The sequence below is a fragment of the Rutidosis leptorrhynchoides genome, chromosome 9, assembly GCF_046630445.1.
Source record: "Rutidosis leptorrhynchoides isolate AG116_Rl617_1_P2 chromosome 9, CSIRO_AGI_Rlap_v1, whole genome shotgun sequence".
In the NCBI taxonomy this organism is placed as follows: domain Eukaryota; kingdom Viridiplantae; phylum Streptophyta; class Magnoliopsida; order Asterales; family Asteraceae; genus Rutidosis; species Rutidosis leptorrhynchoides.
Genome location: NC_092341.1, coordinates 326431710 through 326453492, shown reverse-complemented (window position 1 = coordinate 326453492; position 21783 = coordinate 326431710). Strand labels below are relative to the sequence as shown.

The 21783-nt window shown below is 36.3% G+C and overlaps 3 protein-coding genes across 3 annotated transcripts; 1 reads left to right on the top strand and 2 right to left on the bottom strand.

Annotated features, from left to right (window-relative positions):
* Positions 1-2102: 2102 nt before the first annotated feature.
* Positions 2103-4461, top strand: LOC139865690 (uncharacterized). The gene is made up of 5 exons (XM_071853770.1): positions 2103-2552; positions 2926-3088; positions 3187-3363; positions 3452-3535; positions 3770-4461. Exons 1-5 carry the CDS (start codon positions 2260-2262, stop codon positions 4310-4312), a joined length of 1260 nt encoding a protein of 419 aa, XP_071709871.1. The 5' UTR covers positions 2103-2259; the 3' UTR covers positions 4313-4461.
* A 7-nt stretch (positions 4462-4468) lies between these two features.
* On the bottom strand, positions 4469-5231 carry LOC139865691 (uncharacterized). Its single transcript, XM_071853771.1, has 3 exons — positions 5079-5231; positions 4767-4979; positions 4469-4664 (listed from the first exon to the last, which is right to left on the bottom strand). The coding sequence occupies exons 1-3, from the start codon at positions 5145-5147 to the stop codon at positions 4611-4613; spliced, it is 336 nt and encodes a 111-aa protein (XP_071709872.1). The 5' UTR covers positions 5148-5231; the 3' UTR covers positions 4469-4610.
* Positions 5232-15137: 9906 nt separating this feature from the next.
* On the bottom strand, positions 15138-21031 carry LOC139867542 (serine/arginine-rich splicing factor SR34A-like). Its single transcript, XM_071855908.1, has 12 exons — positions 20025-21031; positions 19732-19858; positions 18789-18854; positions 18614-18688; positions 17329-17455; positions 17146-17192; positions 17006-17063; positions 16602-16651; positions 16456-16512; positions 15534-15679; positions 15386-15457; positions 15138-15192 (listed from the first exon to the last, which is right to left on the bottom strand). Exons 2-12 carry the CDS (start codon positions 19816-19818, stop codon positions 15138-15140), a joined length of 840 nt encoding a protein of 279 aa, XP_071712009.1. The 5' UTR covers positions 19819-19858; positions 20025-21031.
* Between the last annotated feature and the right edge of the window lie 752 nt (positions 21032-21783).

The following is a 21783-nucleotide window of genomic DNA, read 5'->3' as shown; positions in this document are numbered from 1 at the left end:
CACAGAAAAATCACCATTTGAAGACTGCTATGGTGAAAATCTACTCACACCCATTGATCTGGTTCCTTTTGCAATTGAGCCTAAGGCAAGTGTTGAGGCAGAATCAAAGGCAAAAGAATGAAAAGGTTGTACGAGCAGGTGAAGGCAAAAATTGAGAAGACCAACCAGCAGCACAAGACTAAGGCTAACCAGCACAGAAAGCAGTCCACTTTCATTCATGGTGATCTTGTTTGGATTCATCTAAGGAAGGAAAGATTCCTAGCAAAAAGAAAGAACAAGCTGATGCCAAGAGCTAAGAGTCCTTTCAAGGTGTTAGAAAAAGTTGGTGATAGTGCTTACAAAGTCGAGCTGCCTGGTGATACTGCTGTATCTAGTACTTTCAATGTTGGTAATTTGATGCCTTACTTGGAAGATGACGACCTCGAGAACTTGAGTTCAAGTTCCTTTTCAGAGGGGAGGATGATACGGGTGAGCTGGTCAATGTAACCAGTAACACAACCAGCACAAGCTCAAAATCTGTTACACCCGAATCTCGTCAAGCAACGGTCATGTTGTCATCTCTTTCTTATCACCTAAGTGTTTTTGGAGCTGGTTAAAAAGGCTCGGGGGTTACCCTACTTCAATCCTTAAACTGAAGTAGTTTTCATGAATAAAGTTTTTGATAGTTGAAGGCAAGCCAGCAATGAAGAAGAACCCAGTAGCCGGACCAGCAAATGGACTTTAGTTCAGCCAGTAGAACTTTAATTCACTCAGCCGGATAACCAACAGACGAACCATCAGAGATTTACTTAGCCGATAAAGCTAGTTCACCCAGCTGAAGAATTTTAGTTCAACCAGCAGACGAAACTTAGTTCAACCAACAGACGACGCTGTACTCTTCAGTTTTCTGTTGAGGTCTATCCTGTAGAGGTACTCAAATTGGATCAGTGATCGATTTCTAGGTTTCGTCGTAAACCTAATTGGTTACTTCCAATTACGTAAATCAATAGTTCAGATTGAATCGGAAAGTAAGAAGTTTCAAACTTTCTATTACATATCCGTTCCAACCAGTATTAAAAGGGCCAGCATGCTGATACAAATCAAAATTTAACTTATGATTTCAATAAACCGGTCAAGTCATGTGCTTAACAAGTGGGTGGATGTTCTAAAATGTTAGTTGTCCAAGGAAAATTCTCATCTATCATTGGCTGCTTTTTATCATGGGAGGAACACTACTAAATGGCAGACTTTTGCAGATTGTGTCATTTACTCTTATTGGCCAATTTGTAATTGTTTGTCCTTTTTTCTTTTTTTTTTTTTTTTTTTGATTTTTGATTTTGTCTTATCTAGAAAGTAACTGTTATGGTTCTCCTATAAATAGAGAGCTTGTGTAATTGTAAAACTCATTTGATGAATGAATGAAAATTTGATAGAGCTTATCTATTTACAAAATCTCTGTGTCTTTACGAATCTTTGATTCTAGTGGCTAAGAGTGATTTCTTTATCAGTGTTTGTGGTGTTAGTTTATCAAACATTGTGGTGAAATTCAAATCTTCATATATGATATTATAGTTGTAGTGGAATCTTTATCAACTTTAATTGAAGGTTTGTAGTGTTTCGAGATCTCTGATTGTAGTGACATCTTTATCAATTGGAATTTAGATTTTTATCCTTTGTGTTGTTATTTTCAGAGTTTTATACTCTGTTAGGGGGTGTTACTATTACAATTGGTGGTATTCTCTCCAGATCTATTGGTTGAAGAAAGCTTGTTCAAAATTACGTTTTTAAAGTCATAATTACGCATCAAATGCCTTTAGATGACTCTGTAAAAGAAATTGCATTATGAAATCTCAAATTGAGATTCAGACTCGAAACTTTACGGACATCCACATGAACGGTAACTAATGAAGATGCTTGATTTAAGGTTATTGTGGCGTGAAAAAACATGACTTTGTGGCGGGCCATGTGAGAAGTTGGAACACGCCTAACATTTGAACATTGTTATATCACACAACTAGTTAAACTCACCTTGTCTTCATCGTCATTTGTACCATTGATTTCAAATCAACGGCTAAGATCATTTTTTATTCCTAATCCTCATTGGGGGTTCTTAATTCCCCTTCTTCCCTGCCATATCTTATCCTTATCTTTTTAGGTTTTAGGTTTATTTCCCCTAAACTTCTCATAAATCTCATTTATTTTACGTAAAGATTTAATCTTTTTAAATACCCAGGTCATAACTCACAATTCATCATACAAATATGTTCATGGTTGGTTCAAATGATGTATCTTGTTTACTCTTTATATGAAATAATAATAACACCCATAGGTGGGATTCTTGTTTTACAGATGTTGATGTTTGTGGGTTTGGTTTTGATTGCTTTCTTGATTGGGATTATGGTTGGATGGAGTTGGAAACCAAGGTGGGTTAGCTTTGCTAATTCTACATTTGATGATTTGCAAGTCAAGAATCAAATGGTTGAGTCAAACCAGAACCAACCATTGGTTCTAGCTGGGACCCATCTTGATTTTGGGTTTAGGGAAGATAGAAAAATGGACAATCCAAGTTGCAGGTGAGTTAAACCAGAACCAACCATTGGTTTGTCTTGAATTATGATTGTTTCTTGATGTTAGTCTACTTTCATGAATATAATACCAGTATTTTTTTTTAATCAAAAAGTTATGCTATTTTCTTGACTAGCACACATTTATAAGAATCAAGATTTAACTTTAATTGGAAGCAAAGCCTAGAGGACTAACATATAAATATAATTCAGCATGTGGGAGCTACCAAAAATTCTAGAATTTGATCTGCAACTATTGAACTACCATCTTAACAATATGTATATAGTCTATAAAACTTGAAAATATAAATGTTACCGTATTGATCAATTACCAAATAATGTCGACTTACAATCGATTTTGAATGATTATTTGTTCGTGTAGTTCATCGGTCGTCAATAAAGAGGAGGAAAATGTTGTTACAGACGACGACTTAAAACATTTATGGCGTCTTGTGGAGAAGAGAGATGGAGGTCCCCCATGGAAGCATATGATGAATCAGACAACTTCTAAAATGACCTACCAAGCATGGCAAAGAGATCCTGAGGTGTTTTTTATGTTTAGTTTATAGAAAAAATTATGTATTAAATGATTATTGTTACAATTTAATTCAATTAGTTTGTTTTTCTCTATGTTGTATGGCAGACTGGACCTCCTCAATATTGCAGCATAACTGTTTATGAAGATGCTACACCTGAATTAGTAAGGGACTTCTTTTGGGATGACGATTTACGTTTAAAGTGGGACGATATGCTTTTACATGCAACCATCCTAGAAGAGTTTCCGACCGTAGGAGCAAGTGTCGTACATTGGATACGCAGGGTGAGTCGAGTTTTGTTCATCTTTCTTGCAGAGTTATGTATACCTATACCTTTTCATGTGTGTTCTTACTTTTCGCATATACACACAGTTCCCTTTCTTTTGTAGCGATAGAGAGTACACAATCGGGCGACGCATTTGGGAACTAGATGGATCTTTTTACTGTGTTACAAAGGTATGACAAAGTAATAATATCTAATGGATCTTGATGTCATTAGGGTTGTTGTTAGCATGCAAAAGATACTTGTAAACTTGAATAATCACCTTAGAAAAGTCAAAATAAATCAGTAACGACGGCCATAAGGGTTGTCGTTAGAAAAAATCATATCGAAATTACAAGATTTATTATTTACCCATTTCAAATTATGTTTTGGAATGTTTTGTTGAATCCGGTTGTTTCTTGTTGCAGGGAGTGCAATGTCCATTGGTCCCAAGAAAGCGAAAACCAAGACGTGTTGATGTTTATTATTCGAGTTGGTTTATACGATCGGTGAAATCAAAGAAAGGAAACAACGAACATGCGTGTGAAGTGGTATTCTTCCATCACGAAGACATGGGCATACCATGGGAAATTGCGAAATTCGGAGTTAAACAAGGGATGTGGGGAACAGCAAAAAAGGTTGAACGAGGTCTTCGGTGGTACCAAAAGGAAAGAGCTCGTTCAACTATGGTATCACATCATGTAGCCATGGCTCAAATGAGTACTAAAATAGATCAAAACTACTTGACCCATTTAGAATCTGATGAAGACAGAGAGATGGGTCCGATTCAAACCGGGATCCAGCAAGAGAAGCAAGGAGGGTTAACCGTGCCTAAACTACTAGTTATTGGTGGTGCGGTCATACTTGCTTGTACTCTTAACCGCGGTGTATTAACAAAGACTGTTGTATTCGGTGTTGCTAGAAGATTTGGAAATTTAGGAAGAAGAGCATTCCCACCAACACATATATGATATACTCATACACAGTATTATATGTTGATACTATTTTTATTAGATTCTTAAAACGGTATATACATTGTCAAATATAAAGTATTAAAACCATTAGCAATAAGCAAATCACTTTAGACTGCAATGTATAAACTATAAAATTTAATATAAACTACAATATTAGAATCAAAATCAAAACTTTCAATTTGTTCCCATTCCAAATTCAAGTACAAAATCTTAAACACTGAAAACAGAGATTAATTGAACTATAACAAAGGTCCAAATGTTAATGAAAAAAACATTACATTGTAAATCAAGAACCCTAATCAAACAAGCTGAATCCCATATCATCATCACTCTCTTCCTTTGCTTCTTCCTGAAAATTATTCAAATCACAACAATTTTCAGTTATATGTAAACAAAATACAAAATTTCAGATTTATAAAACAGCTAACAAGTCAAACAATATGTATTGTACCTTTTTCTCTTCAGCTGCAGGAGCAGCGGCAGCTGGAGCACCAGCACCGCCGGTGGGTGCAGAGACGGCGACGGCAGCACCACCACCGCCGGCACCGACGTTCATGATGAGGTCATCAAGGTTTTTCTTCTCACATAACTTAGCGAATAAACTCGGCCAGTATGATTCAATGCTTACATTTGCTGCAGTTACAAGTGTAGCAATCTTCTCAGCCTATAGATACAAAAATTGAAAGCAAACCCTAAATTAATAAATTAATAATTGTAAAATTATGAAATGAATTGAGAGAAAAGAGATGATTAACATGCTTACAGTAATTGCGATTCCATCATCGTGAAGGATCAATGAAGCGTAGGTACAAGCAAGCTCGCTAACCGCCATTAAACCGGTAATTTGTTGGTGCTAATGTACGGCGCAGATTTTGGGTGCTTATACGAAAATGAATGAACAAGGGTTGTATTATAAATTTAGCGTTGTTTATATAGGGTGAGATTTAGGGTACATTTTCTATTGGGCTTAAACTTTTGTAGCTGTCATCTTAGACCCAACAAGGATTTAAATGTACTATGTATATGTATATTTACAAAAATAAAGGTCATAACTACTTTACCTTTTCTTTGAACGGCAGTATCGTCCAGGGGTGTTCAAAACCGGATATCCGAATTTCGGATATCCGAAAATTCGGATAGTGAATTTGGCCATCCGAAACCCGAATCCGAAATTTCGGATATCCGAAATTTCGGATTCGGATATCGGATTATCCAAATATCCGAAATTTCTATGTGTTTATTTGATGAAAAAACCAAACTTTCTAACCATATGTAGACAACAACAGATCTAGGATCTTGTTTATCTAACCATTATATAACAGTCACTCTCTTTATCATTTGATCTTATCAAACCCACTAAGAAGGTTGCCTCATCGTAACATTGGGTTACATCATACTTGTTTGTTGGTTTAATTTGTTTAGAAATTGAAACCATTTTTAGTTAGTATATTTTCTCTGTGTTTGTTAATATATTTGGAGAAGAACAACATCAGGTGCATCCACGCATGTTTGTCCAACATCAGAGGATATAAGAAGGTTCCACAGTTATGAAATCGAAAATGAAATTGAAGATGAGAAGATGAAATCGTGAGATGAAGAGATGAAATGTGATGAAGAGTAAAGATGGAGCTGTTGAGATGAAGACTAAATCGAAAATGAGAGAATGATATTGATATGTTTGGATCTAGGATTCTTTACTTTTTGACTTCTTGTACAACAGCTCACCTACTCATCTCTTTTAATTTTGTAAATATTATTAATTATTAATATTAAATTGTTTATTATTAATATACATTTTCGGATATTCGGATATCCGAATATCCGAAAATTTTGAAAAATGATATCCGAAACCCGAAACCGAAAAATCGGATATCCGATTTTCGGATATCCGAAAATCCGGATATCCGATTTTTCGGATAATTTCGGATCGGAATTTCGGATAATTCGGAGTGCGGATTCGGATTCGGATATTATGAACACCCCTAGTATCGTCATCATCCATAAGGGATTTAACTCTCTTCGCGATCATATGTCACACACACATGCGTTAGGAGTAAACCCAAATCACAACAATCCAGTCAGTAAAGTTGAAGGTTGAAATAACCCCTACGAGAAGCTAATTGGAAATGGTCACCTTTAAATGTCCAAAATACTAGTACAATGTCTAATATTACAACGAAACTACGATTACACCATTTCATCTATTATTTCATTGACTATGACTACAAGCCAAGCCGGAAGCTACTCGCTTCTATTCTCGTTAGGATTGGGGGAACAAATAGCCATATTTACGACACATCATTATCTCATCAAATTTCCTCTTTGGACATAATGAGAACTAAACCAGAGTATAAATCTTAAACTAAAAAGTACACACAAAAAGCTTTAACTTTCGTTTCAAATATGATAATAATCAAATGAGGGTGGATGAGGAAGTATGAGGACATGATTGGTGCTAATGGTGTCTTTAAGGGCAGAAGTGAGAGCGAAACCAATGGCAATGGTCTCAATGACACAACTGAGTAGTGATAATTTTAAGCGATTACTTAAAACACATTACACTAATCAAATTAGAGAAATGATAGCCTCATATAATTTTTACAAAATTTTATTCACATACTTAAATTGATAAGTAAAATATGTAAAATACGGAGTGACAAAGAATCGATTGAAGAATAGAACTATTGTGATTGATAAATATGATTTGTCGTTTGTGTATGATTTTTTGTATAAAAATTATGTGAATTTAGCGTCTTCATGAAAGTTAATAATTAATTGACATACTACTTTTTATTACTATTTACTATTTCTATTAAACTAAACATGAAATTGCAAAAAACAGAATTCTAATTGTAGGGTGAAGATCCCATGAGAATTCCAATTTGAAGAGAACCACGAGAACTCCATTTTTATTCCATTTCAGCCAGTTTTGTTAAACATTTTTGTTAGACTTCAGGAAATGTTTTCTAGTTCGACTTCAATCATTTTTATTAGACTTTATGATGCAGGTAGCTTGACTAAAGATATGGGCCGAGACAAATGGGCACATGTTTACCAGCAAAAAAACAAACCTATTGGGCTTCATGAATATTTTGGTGGGCAGCTATTTGGGCCGATTGGAAGTCTGGAGTGAAGCACAAGAAAAAAAACATGCGGCTGGAATTAGTCTTGATAGGACTCTAGTTATTTGAATTTCAATTCTAGTTTATCCTTATCATTATCCCTTAGCTTGTTTAAATAAGGCATTTTGTTAGCCATCGTGCTTCAGTTTTTTGATAATTATTTTCTCTTAAGAAATAAAATACAGCCGCAGCTGTTTATCATTCCAGCCAACTCGTTTCCTTTATTGTTTGGCCACGATCTTAATTTTTACACTATTTGGTATCAGAGCCAGGTTGGCCGAACAACCTCGTCGTGGTGCCTATAGATCTGTCAGAATCAATGAGCCTGATCCATATGTCGAAATCGAACGCCTGCAACAAAGGATAGCAGAGTTGGAATTGAACAACCAACAGAACTATGATCGTAATTCTGAGCAATCACTCGATGATTCGGAACAGGGTAACCCGTTCGCTGACTATCAGAGGAATCGTAGGGGGTATGATGACCCTTTGCGAAGCTTGGGAATGAAGGTGGAGATCCCGGAATTCACGGGAACTATGCAACCGGACGATTTTCTAGATTGGTTGAGCACCGTCGAACGGGTGTTTGACGTTAAGGAAATCCCCGAACACCTCAAGGTGAAGCTTGTAGCAATTAAACTATGTAAACATGCTTCCTTGTGGTGGGACAATGTTTGTAATCATAGGGCGTATGCCCGAAAATCTAAGGTGAAAACATGGGATAAGATGAAGAAGTTATTACGCTCGAAATTTCTTCCTGAAAACTATAAACAGGAAGCTTATTTGGAATATCATAATCTTCGCCAAAGGAACATGAGTGTGGAAGAGCTCATTCGTGAGTTTGACCGCGCTCGTATTCGATGTGATGTACAGGAGGAAGAAGAGCAAACGATCGCGCGTTTTTTGGTTGCATTAAACTCTAACATCGCGGATATTGTGACCTTGCAACCTTGTTGGACGTATAATGATGTGTGTCAACTTGCTCTTAAAGTTGAAAAGCAACAGAAGGTGAAAAGTAAGCTGCCATTTGCAAAGTACACCACACCTTCCACACCAAAAGTTGGCGCCTCAGCCCCGTCAAAAACTCCAACCGAACAGAAGGTTGTACCAGCAGCTTCGGGCAGTAGCAAGCGAGGTCCTAAGTGTTTTAATTGCCAAGGGTTTGGTCATTATTCTAGGGAGTGTCCCAACCCACGACCCGTTGTTTATTGTGATGAGTTTGATGAACCGAAATATGATACTGATGACGAGCAGCACTTCGACCAAGAGGAGGTGATTTACCCGGATAGGGGGAGTCATTGGTTATTCACAGGACACTTAAAACAGCCCCAGTCTCTTCGGATGATCATACGTGGCTCAGAAACAATATTTTTCGAACAAAGATCACAGCAAAGGGTAAGGTGTGTACTATGATAATAGATGGTGGTAGCTGTGAAAACGCGGTGTCAACAGAAATGGTGGATAAGTTAGCTCTAGTTGCGGAGGAACACCCCGAACCATATCAGTTAACTTGGTTGAAACGAGGAAATCATATCAAAGTTACCAAAAGATGTTTAGTCCAGTTTTCAATTGGTAAATTATATAAGGATGAGGTTTGGTGCGAAGTGATACCTATGGATGCCTGCCACTTGCTTCTTGGGAGGCCTTGGCAATTCGATAGAAAGACGAAGCATGACGGGTTTCGCAACACGTATAGTTTCGTTAAAGATGGAGTCAATATCACGCTAGCACCACTTGACACACGGCAAGGGGTGGAGTCAACTTTGATTCTTAATAAATCGGCATTTGAGGATGAGGCGAAATCAGTACCAGTGGGTTTTGCTCTAGTGGTGGCCAAAACTAACGCCATTATTGGTGACATACCTACACCCATCATGCCACTGGTCAGTGAGTATCAGGATGTGTTTCCAGCAGAAATCCCAGCGGGTCTACCGCTTATGCGGGACATTCAACATTGCATTGATTTAGTGCCTGGATCCGTGCTACCGAATAAACCCGCGTACAGGATGAACCCAAAAGAATTTGGAGAATTGCAGCGGCAAGTTAACGAGTTGCTTGAAAAAGGTTTGATTCGGGAGAGCATGAGCCCGTGCGCGGTGCCTGCCCTTTTGGTCCCTAAACATGACGGGTCTCTCCGCATGTGTGTAGACAGCCGCACTGTTAACAAGATAACCGTGAAGTATCGTTTTCCTATTCCGAGGTTTGAAGACTTGCTTGATCAGTTACATGGTGCTAATGTGTTCTCTAAGATTGACTTACGGAGCAGGTACCTCCAAATTCGTATGAGACCCGGGGATGAATGGAAGACGGCTTTTAAGACGCGTGATGGGTTATACGAATGGATGGTCATGCCTTTTGGGTTGTCGAACGCACCGAGTACCTTCATGCACCTCATGAATCAGGTATTTAAGGCCTTTATTGGTCGCTTCGTGGTTGTTTACTTTGATGATATCCTTGTGTATAGTCAACTTGTGTATAGTCAGGATGAGGATCAACACTTTGACCATTTGCGACAAGTTTTTCGTGTTTTACGGGATCAGCAATTATATGCGAATGGCAAAAAGTGTCATTTTCTCTCAAGGGAGGTGACATTTTTGGGGTATATTATTTCGGGTAATGGTATTCGTATGGATGAGGCTAAAATCGAGGCTATCACCAGCTGGCCAGTTCCGTCAACAATACAAGAGATTCGTAGTTTCCATGGGTTGGCATCTTTCGACCGTCGTTTTATCAGAAACTTTAGTACGATCATTGCCCCGGTTACCGAGTGTATGAAAGGTGGGCGTTTTACTTGGTCAGACGAAGCTACAGTTGCATTCAATACTTTGAAAGAGAAGGTAACTCACGCCCCTATACTCGCGTTACCTAATTTTAATGATGTTTTTCAGGTGGAATGTGATGCCTCAGGTGTTGGGATTGGTGGTGTGCTAAGTCAGAATAAGAGACCAATTGCGTACTTTAGTGAGAAACTCAATGAGGTGCGACGTCGTTATTCAACGTACGATCGTGAATTCTATGCAATTGTAAGGTCGTTGGAAGTGTGGCGACATTATTTACTTCCAGCCGAGTTTATTCTTTATTCCGATCATGAGTCGCTTAAGTACATACACGGTCAACATAAACTTAACCCTCGCCATGCCAAGTGGGTCGAAACTCTACAAGCGTACACTTTCGTTATTAAACATAAAGCAGGGGTGTCAAACCAAGTTGCTGATGCCTTGAGTAGACGACATTCATTACTCGGTACCATGAGTATTCAAGTTACTGGATTTGAGCATTGGTGTCACTTGTATCCTACTGACCAGGACTTTAAGCATGCCTGGGAGAAATGTACTCAAGGGACGTTCGGCTCGTTTCTTATACAGGGGGGTTATTTGTTTAAAAATGCACGTTTATGTGTTCCTGGAGGATCTAATCGAGAGTCTATAATTTTGGAAGCTCACGCAGGAGGATTAGGTGGTCATTTTGGGTTGAATAAAACTCTTGCAGGTATTAAAGAACGCTTTTATTGGCCGCGTATGGAAAGGGATGTGAACCGAATTATATCTCATTGTCGCATATGTCACATAGCGAAAACACACGGGAGTAGTGCGGGGTTGATGTTATGCGAGGTGTATATAAAATAGCTTTATATTTTACTAGGAAAAACTATTAAATACGATACAATTTTACACAAGATATTTATTTATTTATAGAATGGATATACTTAAACCTTGCTACAACACTTATAGGCAGTGTACCTAATCGTACAGTAGTGTAGTTTTTAGTAAGTCCGGTTCGTTCCACAGGGAAATCTTTAAACAAAGCTCAACGCTATATTAGTTTACTTTTATTAAAAATACAAATATATATATAAGTAATATTATTATTATAAAGGGGGGTTTTTACCGTTTAATGACCGGTTTGTCGATTTTAAGACTTTAGTCGCAGTTAAAACCTAATGTAAAATATAAAATAAATACAAGACTTAAATTAAAGCGTAAAGTAAATAACGATAATGAAATTGCGAATAATAAAAGTGCGATAAAATAAACTTACGATAATTAAAAAGTACGATAATTAAAAATGCGATTAAATAACAATAAATAAAAGTGCGATAATTAGAAGTGCAATTAAATATAAAATAAAGGAAATTAAATATGAAATAAAAGAATTATGCTTATTTAAACTTCCGTAATCATGATGTTTGACGTGTTGATTTTAGTTTTATGCCCATGGGTTAATTGTCCTTTGTCCTGGATTATTTAATATGTCCGTCTGGTTTTTGTCCATAACAGTCCATCAGTCATAAATATAAAGTGCGAGTGTCCTCATCAAATTATTCTTATACCCGAAGTTAAATATTCCAACTAATTGGGGATTCGAATTGTAACAAGGTTTTAATACTTTGTTTAATGAATACACCAGGTTATCGACTGCGTGTAAACCAAGGTTTTACTACTTTGTTAACAATTACACCAATTACCCTTGAATGTAATTTCACCCCTGTTTTAATTATTCTAGTGGCTATTAATCCATTCCCGTGTCCGGTTAAATGAACGATTATTCGTACATATAAATACCCCGCCCATCGTGTCCGATCGAGTGTATATGGTAATTTATAGGGACGCCCAATTGTAAATCTTTATATTAACATTAACAAACTTTCATTTAGTTAAACAAATATAAAGCCCATTAATAGCCCATAGTCTAATTTCCACAAGTGTCGTTCTTTTGTCCAAACTCCAATTATGGTACAAAGCTCAATTACCCAATTTTAGTAATTAGCCCAACATCATGATTACTTCGTTTTAAATAAGCATAATAATAACTTAGCTACGAGACGTTAATATAAAAAGGTTGAACATAACTTACAATGATTAAAAATAGCGTAGCGTTACACGGACAGAATTTCGACTTACACCCTTACAACATTCGCTAACATACCCTTATTATTAGAATTAAAATTAAAATTAAAATATAAATTATATATATATATATATCGTTTACGTATGATAAGAAGAAGAAAAAGATTATGAATTGCGATCAGAATTCGGTTGCTTTTATAGGAAAAGTTGATTTTTGGGGCTCCGCGACTCGCGGTGATTTTGGCCTTCAAACTCCGCGAGTCGCGGAGAATGTATTTACAGCTCACACCCTTGGAGTTTCTCTGCCGACGGTTTTATAATATATATATATAATTAATATAATTAATTATATATTATATTATATTTATATGCATAGTTAACTTGTAATTTTTAGTCCGTTGCGTCGAGCGTTAAGAGTTGACTCTGGTCCCGGTTCCGGATTTTCGAACGTCCTTGCGTACAATTTTATATTTTGTACTTTGCGTTTTGAATCTTGTACTCTTGTAATTTCGAGACGTTTCTTATCAATAATTGGAACCTTTTTGATTGTCTTTTGTACTTTTGAGCTTTTTGGTCGTTTGCGTCTTCAATTCGTCGAATCTGTCTTTTGTCTTCACCTTTTATTATTTAAACGAATATCACTTGTAAATAGAACAATTGCAACTAAAAGCTTGTCTTTCTTGAGGAATAATGCTATGAAATATATGTTCGTTTTTAGCATTATCAGGGGTTGTATACGCCGTTACCGGTTCCCAATGGTCCGTGGGAAGATATCAGTCTTGATTTTGTTCTTGGGTTACCGTGGACGCAACGTCACAAAGATTCGATCATGGTTGTCGTTGATCGTTTTTCTAAGATGGCTCATTTTGTCCCATGCCAAAAGACGTTCGACGCAAGCCAAGTGGCTCGTCTCTATTTTGCTGAGATTGTTAAGTTGCATGGGATTCCGAAGACATTGACTTCGGACCGGGATGTTAAATTCGTTAGCCATTTTTGGCGCACTTTGTGGGCTCGCGTGGGATCCAAACTCCAGTTTAGTAGTTCGCACCACCCGCAAACGGATGGGCAAACCGAGGTTGTTAATCGGAGTTTAGGTAATTTGTTACGAAGCTTGGTGGGTGATCACCCTCGACAGTGGAATTTAATTCTGCCTCAAGCAGAATTTGCTTTCAATTCCTCGGTAAATCGCACTACGGGTCGCTCCCCTTTTGAGATTGTCTATGGGCGTAAACCGATCACACCTCTTGATTTGTTGCCACAATGTGCTGCCCAGAATGCTTCGCACGAGGGGGTGGAACTTGCTGATCAGCTGCAATCCTTGCATCAGCAGGTTCATTCGCATATTTCGAAGCAAAATGATGTGTACAAGCAGCAAGCTGATCGGCGACGTAAAAAAGTGGTTTTTGAAGAAGGTGATCTCGTTTGGATACACTTGCGTAAGGAACGGTTCCCGGGTGGTCGGTTTGGCAAGCTTCAACCTCGTGCTGATGGTCCTTTTCGGGTTGTCAAGAAGATCAAGGATAACGCTTATAAGATAGCGCTACCTGGTCATTATAATGTTTCAGCAACTTTCAATGTTGCGGATCTTTCTCCGTATGTTGGGGCAGATATGCACGATCTTGACTCGAGGTCGAGTCCTTCCGAGGGGGGGAGGATGATGCAGGTAGCTTGACTAAAGATATGGGCCGAGACAAATGGGCACATGTTTACCAGCAAAAAACAAACCTATTGGGCTTCATGAATATTTTGGTGAGCAGCTATTTGGGCCGATTAGAAGTCTGGAGTGAAGCACAAGAAAAAAAACATGCGGCTGGAATTAGTCTTGATAGGACTCTAGTTATTTGAATTTCAATTCTAGTTTATCCTTATCATTATCCCTTAGCTTGTTTAAATAAGGCATTTTGTTAGCCATCGTGCTTCAGTTTTTTGATAATTATTTTCTCTTAAGAAATAAAATACAGCCGCAGCTGTTTATCATTCCAGCCAACTCGTTTCCTTTATTGTTTGGCCACGATCTTAATTTTTACACTACTTTAGGAATTGTAAAACATGTTAGATTTCAACATTTATTTGTGTGCCCTTGCCCCCTTTTTTGTTCGACTTCAGAGTTCTCATTGTTCTCTCCATTAAAATAGTTATAAGGATTCAAAAGTGGTGTGAATTTTTACTCTTATTGTTTAATCTTAGGATGAATTGGTTATGATGACAACAATTACTATGGAGAGTATCTGAAATCACATTCTAGGCCAGGTGATCACACCGGTGTGGTCCACCACCAAGGTAACCAAGGAAGATAATGATCGAATAATTAGATAATCTCATATTCATATCCATATGATTTTTAAATCCATCCAAATTCATAATTTATCCATTCATAATCATATCCATGTTGAATTAAACGGGTTAATAAATATCGATTGCACCTACCAGGTAGAGAGATACTGCACCTAGTAGGCAGGGAAATGTTTGATTTAAAATGCAAGTAAAGGTCTTGACAACATCGTCACTAAACACAATTGGAATGTTGTAACACACAAACTCCGAGAAAATTACCAAGTGCCGGAAAACAAATGAGATCAACAATCTGATACACTGTCTACATGTTCATGCAATAAACGATCATCCTTAAACACAGATTTAAATATAGTTCCATAGAGATTCCAGATCCGCTCTTCCTATATGAATAGGATGCAGAAGGCTGATACAGTTGTGATTGGCTCACGGAGTTTGCACCTGGACGAAAAAAAAGAAATTAAAATCTTGATGCAACAGAGAGTTTTTAATTCACAGTTGATGTTTAGTAACTAAAATAAGAAACAGCTTGTACAATTAGCAATGTCTATAAGAGGAATGTTATACCTTACGAGGTGATTCGGACTTGGACCTTGACCTGGACCTTGATTTGGATCTGCACAAATGTTAAGAGTAAACAAACATATTGTTATAATAGAGGTGACAGAATGAGATAGAATCAACAGTTCTGTACACATATATATAGGTTGGAATTCCATATGTGACGTATAGTAATCAACTAGTCATTAAGACATGTGACAAGATATAGTTGAAGCATAATTAGACAAATATGTAAGGTTAAAGTATACCTTGTCGGCTTCACAGGAGAGCCTGATCTAGATTTGGAAGGTGATCTTGAAACAGATCGGTCCCGGGACTTGCTGAAAAGTAAAAAAAAAAAAATTTTAGAGCAGTCACCATATTAAAAAATGACCATAATAATTGATTAATTTGTACCTTCTGCTTCGTCGTGGACTCCTGCTTCTGCTGCGGCTCCTACTACGGCTGCGGCTTCTGCTACGGCTTCTACTTCTACTGCGGCTGCGGCTACGGCTGCGGCTTCTGCTGCGGCTCCTGGAAGGACTTCTATCATACTTCCTAACCTGGCAATCATAAAGGTAGATACATAACTATCTAGCTTAATCTGGGCCCAATAAATTAAGAATGAGTCGACTGGGTGATCAATTATCACCAAAGAGTCAAATAAATAAATAAAAACTCATAGCTGGTTAAAGGTTGGCCAAAGTGGAATTTTTTTACATGTAACCTTTTAAACAACTTTACTAAAAACTTAACAATTATTTTCCGAGTGTTAATAATGTAATCATACTTGGAACACAGAATACTAGCCTTCTAACTGTGCAATGTGACAGTCATGGATGAATTGTCTGTTTCAAAGGTGTATAGTATGTGTTTCTATTGGGTGTTTGTTTGTTTAGTAACTGTTAAAAATGGGGGTGTTTGGTTAAGAGTGGCAATTTTGACCACTTTGAAGTATATAGCAGTACAATAGTATCTGTGTTAATACTAGAAGTTCCAAGTAATTGGACCACAAAATTTCTGTACGTCCACCAACCCAACCGTTTTGCCCCGTCTCCAGACTACCCAATTAAAAAAATCCCTTTGAAACAGGGCATCCACCACAAAAACAGCTTCAGAACAAAAACAATAATGTGATGTATATGGGCTATCACAAACGCGCAGTAACATCATGTATAAAACAAAAAACGATACGAGAAGCATTATCACAATGCTCTTTTTTTTTTTCTTGCAGTTAAAAAAGGTAACTTCAAAGTACAGTGTACAATAATAATTCCAGTACTAAAAAGTAAAACTTTGAGTTTGCACCCCACAAATTTTAAGTAAAGAGACAAATTACCTGAATATAGGTCTTTGTCCATGGATTCCTAAACTCAGTGTCATCAAGCTTCCTTATCTAAATGTCAAAGGACACATCAAATGTTGGTGGACAAAGTAGCAAAAATAATTCGTTAAAACTATACCACACGAATTTCACCAACTTACAGCATACTTCATGTCATCGGAATTGGTATAATCAACAAGACCAAACGTCCCTGTAGATAAACTTTTGGTCAGAAAAAAAAAAATCCATTGTAACTAATATAAATTACATAGAGAAGGCGTATGGGTAAGTCTGGGTCTGTCGCCAATAAAACATTTTTATTCAAAGTTATCAATTTTCTTTTGATGTTCATGTGTCACATATGATTACAAATGTATGATTTAAAAGAGCTCTAGTATCATTTATGCATTGAAAGTACACTGCCGGCAACCTTTGGCCAGTTTTGCCCATTAATACCAATTTCTTTCAAGCTACTCTTTTAGACCCATTTGTAACAAAATGGGTCAGGCATCTATAATAAAACATAAAGACAACAAGAACGAAACTGTAATTCTATGATGCATACCCTTGCTATCATGGGAAACTTCAGCAAAACATACATCACCAGCCTTACGCATGTGATCCTGAAATTTTTTATTAAAATCATTATGGTTTCGCAAGCTAAGATAATTTGAGCAAACTGAAGGCATTAGACACGATCTTTACCTTAAGATCCTGCCAAGAAGCGGATGATGGTAGCCCTCGTACAATAACTGCTTACAAATAACGTAAAGTTGCAAGAAAAATTTAAATAGACGAACAGGGAACAAGTAAAAGAACCAAACTGCATCTCTTAGGTTATATTTTATTTGTGATTATTATTATTATTATTATTATCTAAGATGGCACCTCGATATTCAGAATGTTTTGAAATGGCATAACGTCCACTACCACCGCCACGACCACGGCCACCCCCATAGTCACCACGGCCATCACCTGATGATGACTGTCCACGACCACCATGAGCCAGTTCGACCTGCACCCAAAGACATATAAAAGGTTGTCAAGTATATAGGCATATAGATGACGATTCAAATCCATTTTATACATGTGCCTAATAGCAGAATAGGGTCATAATTTAACCTCTAATTGGGCCAACACGTAATTTTAAATCATACTAACAATTTAATAATCAATAATTTTATGATAATAATAAAAATAGCTTTAAAGGAATAAGGATGTGTTGGTCGAATTCAAAAGGTCAAAAATGGGTTTACGTTATTCATTTGTTGTGTAGAATCAATTACTTGATTTTAAAAATTGTTCTAAAATAATTATTATGTTTCACAAGTGTTTAACAAAAGTCACATAATCTTTATTGATTTACAAATTTCATATCATGACTAACTTTGAATTGTATTCAAATGAAAAAGAAATCTATCATTAGTAAATAAAATGGAACAATAAATTCGTAAATATATTCATAGTTATGTAAAAGTCACAGCTTTCTGCCAATAGATGTATGATATTATGATAGTATATTTTATCTCCCGTAAAAAATGGTAACCACATGAAATCAGTAGTATATTTTCACTGCCTACTCATGAATATTTAAATCATATGTTCTTGAAAATAGAAGTACGGGCGCGTTAGTGCAACAAATTGATTTCATAAAAAAGCAGCAGAGTTTTCTTCATTATTTAACAATTACATTTTCATCATGCCAGCATTTTATTTAAATTTATTATCATCTTGCTTTATAAAAACTAAAACTTTAAAATTAGTCAAATTTAATAACAATTAATCACTCTGTAAAACTAAAACTTTATTAATTAAATGAAGACAATAAAAGTATATGAGTGACTTAGAATGAACACTTGTGAAACTTGATTATTATTTGGCAATTTTACACATCAAAAATTGGCCAAAGTTGATTTTTAACGGTGAGAAACTTCTATGTTAGTTTAAGTATATAGACAACTCTTATTAACATTTGTACAAATAAGAGGCACACTTGTTATTCTTAAGATATTTACAAAGTTGGACACAACAAGTTCCAGAACAATGCAACCCGACTAATGGCATATAATTACCCGTTTAACATAACCGATTTGACAAGATCCCATCCGAAAACCTTTTTGCTACCTCTATATAAAAAATGACTAGGGAAAAGGTGTTCAGAATTTATTGTTACCCTTAGGCGGCAACCATCAAAATTATAGCCATCTCGGCCCCTAATTGCATCTTCAGCGTCTCGTGCATTTGCGAACTGCAAGTTAAACAACATTGAGCAGTTAAAACTATTGTAGGAGTTCATTCATCTAAATCAACAAAGAACTTGAACAAATGCAAATCAATTACTACATTACCTCCACAAAACAGTAACAAGGAGGACGTGGTGGAGTCTTCAATTCTATGTCCAAAATGCGGCCATACTGCATAAAGCAAAAACCTACTTAAGAATACTTGAACATGATATAAATTCAAACTTTATCCGTTGGCATCAAGCCTATTATGATAATAATCAAATTTGCCCTATGATTCTATGAAGCAAATTACATAAAGGAAGCTCTTGACATAACTGCAACCGTCAATTATTCTAATTTGAAAAAATAAATAAGATAATCAAAGCATCAAATCAATATAATAAAATTATTGATTGACGTGGAAATAAGAATATTCAGTAATCAACTAATCACAAGCAACTTGTTCCAAAATCTACTTCTACATAACACACACGCCATACTAAACACACATCAATTAAATGATGCAGGACAAGATGGTTAAAATGCCAGAATGACAAAAGCAAATGACTTAACCGCGTGCATCCTTTTCGGCGCAGTTAAAAACGTGAGATATAATGTATTTTAACTAATTGATTTGGGTTTAAAGTAACATATAAATTTTTAGTTTTCAATTATCTTTATATTTATATGATCTTTTGATTGGACTGGATTAAAACTTCTGCTATCAAACAAGTACTGCTATAAAACAAGTACAAGTCCCATTGAACTAAATTCAGATTCACAACAAATTTACAGATTTTTCTCGGGATATTAAATCAAATTCGAACTCAAATTTTTATATAACTTTTCAACTTAGCTCAACTTCAAGGCCGTTGTTATTTCTAATTAAACAATCATTCGAATAATACTTTTCAAAATCCATCATATTCAACTTCTAAAAAATGCTGAACAAACTCAAATTGGATATCAACATATCTATATCAACGAGTAATTCTGTATCGATTTACACATCAGTATATGAGATATGAAACTTGGAAGAGGATAAAAATAGACAAATGACACAGACCTTGTAAAAAAGATCTTCAACTTCATATTCTCTTATATCAAGGGGAAGGTTCCCAACATAAATCATGCGTGAGAAGCGACCACTCATTTTCAGTTGCAAATAGACAGCTGGTTAAATAAGCCCAAATCTGCAAATAAATAATCAATAACTCAGAGATAGATCATAAAGTGATGCTTCCTTAATTATCAACACTAATAGTGGGAGCCTTCTATAGATTGTTGGTCGTCATGCAATATCAAACAATTAACAATTAACAATTAACAAAACAATTAAAGCAAAATCATGAAGCAAACCAAGAAAGCACTCCTCATGATGAGCAGTGCTCCAGAAGCTCCGATGCTAATGCACTCCAATAAGCTCCAAACACTAAATTGCTCCATTCCGTCCAAAGCTATACATTTCTACAATATGTTTTCAGTTTCTCAAAGCTCCATTTTTGTGCAAGGGTTTGCAAAACCTCCGGGTACATTTAATAAAAAAAAAACCCAACTCCAAACATCCTAATCCCCATTTACATCCTACGTATGATTCCCAATTCCCATGGCTCATATTTGACCAAGCGGATGACATCTATCATAATCAAAGCATCTCTCATAAGATAATGTAATAATACTTGTAATTCTTTAAACATTCACAATAAGATCCCTCAATGAAGTGTTTTTATAGTGAACCTAACTCGCAGTAACTTCTCAAAAAGAAAAGGAAAAAAAATACTGCTGACACTTAATTCAACGCAAAAATGGTTACATATCTATTGCAAGATAAACAAGAAGTTTACCTTCACACCTTTTCGTTCTTTTTATTCAAGCTGCAAAAAGGTAATACGGGTCAACGGTAAGATTTTCCCGCTACCCGGGGAAGGGGAGCATATTTACTCGGATGTACGCGGTCTAACTGGGTTATCCCGTAACAGTTTCCGACCCTTTTTGTGGCCACCCCAAGATTGCAAACTTGATTTGAGCGTAAGACCTCTTGTGAGGATATCAGGGCCCCAACCACTAAGCTATCTTGGGATGATTAAACCAGTTCTCAAAAACGCATTAACTCATCTCTATCTCATAAGCACCTTTAAGTAACATAATCTACTCAAAACATAACTTCATCTCTTCCAAATCATCATTTCAACATAAATACATAATGATTAATCTTTTAACCTAAGATGTCTAATCCAAAAATGAAAACTTGTAAAACCTAATTACATTTCACTGGTGAAATAATCAGATTATATGAGTAAATAAATCTAAACATGAACAAAAAACACACAATTATGACATCATAATGAAACTGCAGCTATAAAGCATAAATATTAATGATTAATCTACAATATGACGATTAATTTTTCTTACCTTGAACATAATTTGGGCTAGGGTTTCTTATTCTAACTATTTTGATTTCGATTTGCCGTGTATACAATTAAATGGAACGAATAAAAGTAACTAATTGAACATTATCTGAATGAGAACAGCGAAAGATTTGAGATTAATTAGTAAAACTATGAATATGAATGAATTATTTACCTGATCGAATTGAGCGGCAAAGCGAAATAGTGTCGTGTGTGTGAAATAAGGCTATAAACACACGGGATTGCAGGAGGGGAAATTGATCAAAATATCCTCTTTTTTTTTTTTTTTTAGCTTCAAATAAAATAAACTTTTTTTAAAAAAATTGTCTTTTTGCACCATTCGGTAGACGGGATTCCGTCTACCACCTTTATCTGTCGTCTACTACCATTTTTACAAAGTAGTCGACGGTGAAATAAAGGTGGTAGACGAATTCCCGTCTACTGGCAGGGTTAGTAGACAGCGAGAACAAAGCAGTAGACAGACATTTACAAAGTAGTCGACCGTCTACTGCCTTGTTATTGCTGTCTACTGCCTTGTTGTTGCTGTCTACTGCCTTGTTAGTGTCTACAAGGCAGTAGACAGCAACAACAAGGCAGTAGACAGCAACAACAAGACAGTACCACCTTTATCTGTCGTCTACTACCATTTTTACAAAGTAGTCGACGGTGAGATAAAGGTGGTAGACAGAATTTACTGCCTTGTTGTTGCT

Excerpts from the sequence above, each read along its gene's own strand:
- LOC139865690 (XM_071853770.1), top strand. The coding sequence starts at position 2,260 with ATGATGTATCTTGTTTACTCTTTATATGAAATAATAATAACACCCATA. Across the intron at positions 2,553-2,925 it reads ATGGACAATCCAAGTTGCAG|TTCATCGGTCGTCAATAAAG; the intron begins GTGAGTTAAACC and ends TTGTTCGTGTAG. Across the intron at positions 3,536-3,769 it reads CTTTTTACTGTGTTACAAAG|GGAGTGCAATGTCCATTGGT; the intron begins GTATGACAAAGT and ends TTCTTGTTGCAG.
- LOC139865691 (XM_071853771.1), bottom strand. The coding sequence starts at position 5,147 with ATGGCGGTTAGCGAGCTTGCTTGTACCTACGCTTCATTGATCCTTCAC. Across the intron at positions 4,980-5,078 it reads ATGATGGAATCGCAATTACT|GCTGAGAAGATTGCTACACT; the intron begins GTAAGCATGTTA and ends TTGTATCTATAG. Across the intron at positions 4,665-4,766 it reads CTGCAGCTGAAGAGAAAAAG|GAAGAAGCAAAGGAAGAGAG; the intron begins GTACAATACATA and ends AATAATTTTCAG.
- LOC139867542 (XM_071855908.1), bottom strand. The coding sequence starts at position 19,818 with ATGAGTGGTCGCTTCTCACGCATGATTTATGTTGGGAACCTTCCCCTT. Across the intron at positions 18,855-19,731 it reads TTGAAGATCTTTTTTACAAG|TATGGCCGCATTTTGGACAT; the intron begins GTCTGTGTCATT and ends TGCTTTATGCAG. Across the intron at positions 15,458-15,533 it reads AGTCCACGACGAAGCAGAAG|CAAGTCCCGGGACCGATCTG; the intron begins GTACAAATTAAT and ends TTTACTTTTCAG.